Raw genomic sequence first — 7251 nt, 5'->3', positions numbered from 1 at the left:
CCTTTATATCCTTACTCTTAATTTTCTTTACTTTGTAATCTTTCATGTAAAAAAACGCACAAAGAAAATATATTTTTACAATTGTGTATGTTTTTTCAGAATTATATATATTTTCTGTCAAAACAAACGAATCTTTAATTGAAATGCGGTATATATTAAATGGTTGCAGGATACATCACAAAGTTGTAAAATCTAATCCCTTCTTTATAAACTTGATGGGTGGGTGGGGGAAACAGGGAATGAAAAGGAAAAACTTTGGGCAATGCCATGCATGTTCAATGTCACCACTAAAAAGTATTCCTGGGACTTATCCTCTATTCTTTCTTTTGACCAAGCAATCTGATTTGGATGATGGAGACTATATGGGTTTATGCTCTTTTTATTTGAATAATTTGATGGCCAAGTTTTGAAATTGGAAAGCAGCCAAAATATGTTAAGACTCTAAAAAGTATAAACCCTAGTCCATTTGGTAGCCGGGTACAATTTGTCATGCTAGTATCTCATTTTCTTCTTAAATTTTCATCATCATTTAGTACGTTAAGGGCATGTTCTAATTGACGAACTGAACTGAACTGAACTGAACTTATTAGAGTTAAACTGAACCGAACTGAATATTTTATGAGATGATGAAATTAAGAACTGAACTGAACTAAATTGAACTGAAAATAATCTGAAAAAACAGGCCCTAAGAGGTGTTTTATGGGAAATGCTTTTTAAGAAGAAAGAAAGTGTGTTAATGTCTTAATGATATATCATTTCTTTACCAATTGCATATAAATCCATTATCATTACTGCCTACTCCACATCATATGAATACTCTGTGAACAAATGACTAAATTCATAAGAAGCCTTAACATCAATGATATGCAATTGAACGCGCTGCATGTAAGTACAAACTGATGAAGAAAAACAAGGGTTAAATTAAAGGACTGCCAAATTTTACGTCAAAATGATTTCATTAGACTATTAGAGTTTAAATAATAGGAATTCGGATAAAAAGATGGAAACATTACAGTGGATGAGTACATAATTACAAATACATACATTCACGTACAAACTTGACAAATGAACCAAACATTTACAGTCTTACAGGCTTCTCAGTCTTCTCACTAAGTGGTGAGAACTGTCAATCTGTCATACACTCACCTCTCTTGGTAAAATTACTTGGTGTTTTTAATGATTTGAAGCTGTTATGGCAAACGGCCTGAAGTAATGACCCTTATTTTGACCCCTGGAGCTTTTCCTCAAGCTGCGCGATCAACAAACATATCACTGAAGAAAGGATCTGAGAGCGCTTCCTTTGCAGAATTGCAACTGTTCCATCGCTTCTTCAAGGATCGTAACTCCCTTTCATCTTTTCCACAACGTTTCTGGAAACAAAATAACATGAATGATCTAGTCTCCCATTTTGAAATTTAGCTGCCAAGTGACTGAATAAGGACTAACCGTGCACATATTCAAATGAGCTCAACTAATAGTGAACATATATTGATGCAATATATCCTATCCATCTATTGATTATGTATGCATCTTCAAGCCCAATTAAATGGTTGGCATTGGCCAATATATTAGATAATATAACAACGTAGATCAAGTACTTACAAATGATTTCTTCAGTAACAATATATCCACCAGATACTGTAACCATAATACGTTTGTCTTTGGAAAACTGCCAACAGCAACTTTCAATCAAATTAAGCATTCATTTGAACTTTTTCATAGAAACTGATTATTGATCAAACTCCCAGCCCTACAGTAGATTCAACATAATTAATAAAACCAATCTTAATAATGAAATATACCTTCCATCCCAGCAATCATCTGTAACCTCCCTCATTTTCCGATATGTTTCTGCCTGCGCAAGACGATTGAGAATTCAATCACAAATTCATTTTAATAGGAACAAATGGTAGAACTGGATTCTAAATATTTTTCTTACTTGCTTATCTCCTTTGGGACCTTCGAAAAGCTCAGGATCCGAGGATAAATTCAAATAGAGAATTGTGTTGCCTGTGTGTATTGCATGTCAGTGAATCAATATGCCAAAGATATACAGCAATGTGTTGACTGTTGACTTCATAGAGAATTACCTGTATTAATCCTCGAAAGGGTAAAATCTATTATGGAAACCAACAGCCCATGTGTTCTTATGGATGTCGTCCTTCCTTCAAGAGTAAATTGCAGCACAGCAGTCTCTCTTCTGCTTAAAAGAATGTTTCCCCTAGGAAGGGATAAAAAAAAAGGGGTAAAGAAAAAGAATTTATTGACTTCAACTGTAGCACAAAAATATACTAGAAGGTATTCACATGTCAAGATGTTCTTCGAGTTTACCAGTGCAGATCACGGTGTTCAAATTCAAAAGCAGCTTCAGCAACAGCCAGGGCAGCTGTTACCTGTAATTCATAGTGTCCAAAGCGTTTTAAGCAAAAATTTTAAAAAGAAATATAAAAAAATAGCATAGTAGAAAAGTCATAATATACCTGAACTAACAAACTCTGCGCTTCATTGAAGTCTAAGAGAACAAAACTTTCAAGATCAGTACCACCATGCTCAAGGATTGAAACAAGATAACACTGCAAACAAGATAATGATCAAGTAATTAGACAATTTTATGGCACATTGGAGCTGAAAGTCTAGCAAAGCTGCATGCAATTGTCAAAATTTCCCATAATTATGCATATACTCTACTACAAATCGAACTGCAAAGAACACAAACCTGATTCTCAGGAAATTGCTTAGGATGGTCATTCTCTGAGCCATTCTCTGTATCCCAATTTTCCCAAGCTTTCAGTAGAACGGGATCATAAGGACCTTGACAAACCTTAATACTGAAAAACAAAGAATTAAGAACCTATTAAAAGATTGTTAAAAGAAATTCAATCCTCAAAAGCATAAATCTAGCTTCTTTGCACAGATAAGTTCTTGGAACATACTACATAAGTCGGTAAGTGATTATTCATTAGTGTTGCAAGCTAACAATTATACTACACGAACAAAGCCTTAAAATTATTAGATTCATAGGCAGTGTTGAACTAGTGAACTACCGGTCATCTAAAATATTCCAGATCCTTTTAGTTGAAGTGATAACTGTTGTCTTTCTACCTATTTCTGCATTTATTGTTCCTTTTCATTTGTTCTGAGTTATTGCTTGCTGGCTAAAAACAATCAGTTGAGTTGAACATAACATGGTATGAAATACTCATACTATATGTGTGTGTGTACAAAATGTAAATAGATGATTAGCTAGTTATCTCCTATTTCCAAAACTAGGGCACAACATCTCAGACTAAGGACTAAGGAGTCGAGTTTGAACTTAGTAAGAACACCTATTTCATGCCAAAATGAGCAATCAGAAACTTCTAGATAGTGGCACAACCAAAGAAAAGTGAGTTCTCAATTGAACATACTCTTTTGTCTGTATAAATGTAGTGGTAGCATTATCAAATAGAACCTCACTCCCTCTTAAGCGATTAAGTGTACGTGACAGTATCACTTCTTCCAGCAACTCCATAGATCTCTGTAAAGCATTCATAAACAAGAATACATATCTTCAAATATATACAGAGTATGATTCAATTTCGAAGTTTTACTTTAAATGTATAAGGTACTGAAACCCACTTATATTAAAGAAAAAAAAAAATGGTTTGAAAGTTTAACATATTTTGCAGAAAATCTGAGGAACCAAATGTGAGCAGCTGTCTAAAGCATGATTGATGTGTTTTTTAGGCTTTTTGCAACAAGAATAGGAAATTCTGGTTAAGTTCGTCTCATTGCCTAGAATAATATCCTGAATGTTCTAAAGCATAAGCCAAGGAAACATTTTACCTATGACAGCTGCTCATAGTTGTCTGATGCCAATGCATGACCTACTCAGGCACAATGAGCAAGGAACACAAAGCAACGATAAGAGATATTGCTTTAAAGTGTACCTTTTGTATTTCACCGTTTACTCTTAGTTCTCCATCAATAGGAACAATTTTGCAAACGGAACTTCCAGCAATAAAAGCCTCTCCGAATGTACCTTCACCAATCTTAATGATACTTCCTGTATCACTGAATTCCATATTTTCAAATCTCATTAGGGAAGAAAGGGATTCTATGCTTGTGAATTCATGGCAAAAACACAAGAAAATGCAAAATGAAATGTGGAAGAAGCCTTATCTTTACAATATGGGCTTTCAGGCGCATATGATACTCATAACACAGAAGCAAAAATCAGAAATAAATTTTGTTCTGATGATTAAATTTGAGGAATGATATAGTTGCTTGAAATCGCTCAGTGCTCACCCATCAACAGTCAGCCCTTTACAATAACAGGAAAAAAAACTGATATATCGAGCAATTAAATCATGTATGAGAAGTACTACCTCCATCACCTAAGCCACTAAAATTAAAGGACAATCAATAATAGCATACTACTTATATTATCTAATACCGTTTTAATCATTCACTTAACTCATACTTTCTCTACAAGAAAATTGTGTCTAGAAAGATAGAAAATTTGGTTGCATAGTGATTCTAAATCACCACGCGTTCTTGCCAATTATAAATCATTTACAGCATTAGCACTCCATAATTTTAAGTCATCACATTTGGTTAAAAAGGATATACTGACATGTATAAATTGTGTATGGCTAAGCCAAAAGTAAGTTGAATTAAGAAAGCACAAAGAAAATAATCCTGGCTACATGAGGCAGACTCTAAGTAAAAACAAGTTTTGAGCAGTTCAGCAGGATAATTTTCTACCTGTCTTTTTACTATCTTGATAGGATTTTAACACATGTTTTGCAGCTTATATGACATGGAGAAAAGTGACTATAATCAACAAAATACTGACCAGAGGTTGGAGAACACTTCAAACAATGTTGAAGGAGCTGACTGTTCGCATTCCTTCAGAAGTGCAAAAAACGCCTCATTAGCCAAAGAACTAAGCCTCGATGCTAAAGAAAGTTTTTTGATCTCAGATTCTATATCATCAAAGTCCTTGTCCTCTAGGTGCTCAAGATCAATATGACCCTTCCCTAAATGAGTGAGCATGTCTTGCACTGAGAGTGAACCAGATATACTGCGTAGACGAAATTCTTTAGACTTTCTCGGAAACGAGGAATCAAACCCATCATTATTATAAGGAATAGGTTCCAGTGCCCCCCCATCTGGAGTTCTTAATATGGTAGACAATGTGCTGGAAGGAATTACATGCTGCTTCTTAGCATGTAGCCACTTTTCGAGCCTTGAGCAGAGTGGAGGCACTCTTATATTGTCAGGTTGAATTCCCATCACCCAAGCAACTTTCTTAGGTGAAGGACTTTCTTCCAACAACTCATCTGCATCCACTTCTTGGAAGTATGCTCTCTCTTTCTCAAAATTCGAGGCCTGTGTAACTTTTCCCTTAATGGCAAACAAACAAAACTCCATCATTATGAAAGCCTTTTTTTCTTATTTGGCACAAGGGAGTGAGTGTGATCAGAAAGAATTGATGAAAACATATAGTATAATGATAAAAATTTGATAATTTGATTACATACAAGCATTTTAATACTACTTCCTTTGTCTGAAAATTATAACCACATATGATATTGTGGGATTTTTGTCAAAAGTGTTCTCTTTTCCTTCAAAGCTATCTGGCTATGAACTAACTCACTTAACATTAGACTATTCAATTTAAGACGCCGGCATACATTGAGTGATACGGTGAGTGTAGGAATGGTCTCACTTAACATATTAGTGAAATAATGTCACGTCCTCAATGATTAAAGGTAAGAAAAATATTTGAAGACGAGGGGATACAAATATATAATACACAACACAGAGATATTCAAAATCCAAAATGCTTATAAACTACTATCTCTTAGACTGTTATTTTAAAGAAATAAAAGTCTTAAACATCATATTACAAAATAAAAACACCCAATATTTGACCTCTTGTGACCTAATGTCTCTAAATGTAGAAGTTAATATAAAGAGATATCTTTTCTACCTAAATTACTAGTCAAACAGCTCAATCAGATTTCCCCACAATCAAGCCAATTACGGATAAATCATGTTATAGTGCAAGGGGAAGAAAAGATTCATACTTTTATCTAGTGTATAGGTAGCCACAAAAGGGCAGTAATGTAGACAGGATTCAATCAACATTATTAGTACCATCAACCACTGCCAAGACATTAACCAACTAAGCTAGCCGACACCCAACAGACGAAAACGCGGAAAAAAAAAAATCCATACCTTAGGAAGAGGTGGTCTAGGTTTCCTCTTGGGTGCCCTTTGTTGCTGCTCCTTGTAATCCCCTACTGCTAAAATAGCAATACTTGCCCTTCCTCTGCAACAATCATCAATCAAAACAACTTAAGCATAACTTTGAAAATCAAATCAAATCAAATTCATCATAATACCTACTTCACTATACACTTGAAAATTAAAAGACATTTTTATGAACAATATAACATTATTAATAATAACCCAACAAATTATCATCAAAACAAAATCATGAAATGATTTAAATAGGCAAAGAAGAAAACCTGGTTGAGAGAGAACGATTCCAACTGACTCGTTGCGAGTTATTATTAATCGCCACGAAACTCACCCGACTCGCGAGACTTCCTTCCCTTGAACTACTGCTTCCCGACCTATCAAAATCAAACCCCCAAAAAAAACCCTAAAAATCTGGGAAAATGGCGATAAATTATACGGAAATTGAAGTAAAAAGAAGAAAAAAACCAACTTTCGCGAGGGTTTTACAGCAGCAGCGTCATCGGATTTGTGACGCTGATAAGTGACGACAATTTGAGGTTGTTTTTGCCGATTAAGATTATGATGATCTTCTGCTATAATTTCATTCCACAAATCGTTTTGAATTGGGGATTTTCTCTCTCTTCTAGGGTTTGAACCCATGATTAATTAGAAATTAATTGAACCCAAAAACCCTAATTTTGGAAGTTCAAATTTCGAGAAGAGTGACTCAGTGAGTTAGTTGAATGAGAGACAGGAGATGCAGAGAGAAACTGGAAAAGGGAGGAGAGATAAAATTTCAAATTGAAGATGGAGGCGGGAGAAGGTAAAACGATGACGTTTTGAGTTGGATTTTATTGGGCTTTGGATTGTGGGTTAAGGATGTCTTGTATCAGCGTTAACATTGGGCTTTTGTGGATGAAGACACTTTTTTTTATTGTGTTTCGGCAAATGTTTTGACGTAGGAATTTAATTCCCATGATTTGCAATTTCCCTCATGTCAACCAAACAACTTTATACAAT

At 34.7% G+C, this 7251-nt stretch overlaps 1 protein-coding gene across 1 annotated transcript; it reads right to left on the bottom strand.

The window, feature by feature from the left end:
* Positions 1-937: 937 nt before the first annotated feature.
* On the bottom strand, positions 938-7251 carry LOC110701233 (serine/threonine-protein kinase haspin homolog). The gene is made up of 14 exons (XM_021878842.1): positions 6722-7251; positions 6519-6626; positions 6226-6319; positions 4838-5388; positions 3930-4053; positions 3408-3517; positions 2717-2828; positions 2481-2573; positions 2332-2393; positions 2091-2221; positions 1940-2010; positions 1803-1855; positions 1603-1669; positions 938-1370 (listed from the first exon to the last, which is right to left on the bottom strand). The coding sequence occupies exons 1-14, from the start codon at positions 6889-6891 to the stop codon at positions 1245-1247; spliced, it is 1872 nt and encodes a 623-aa protein (XP_021734534.1). The 5' UTR covers positions 6892-7251; the 3' UTR covers positions 938-1244.

Source organism: Chenopodium quinoa, unplaced genomic scaffold (assembly GCF_001683475.1).
Source record: "Chenopodium quinoa cultivar QQ74 unplaced genomic scaffold, ASM168347v1, whole genome shotgun sequence".
In the NCBI taxonomy this organism is placed as follows: domain Eukaryota; kingdom Viridiplantae; phylum Streptophyta; class Magnoliopsida; order Caryophyllales; family Amaranthaceae; genus Chenopodium; species Chenopodium quinoa.
Note: the sequence above shows the minus strand (reverse complement) of the source record. Positions and strands in the feature narration are given on the sequence as shown.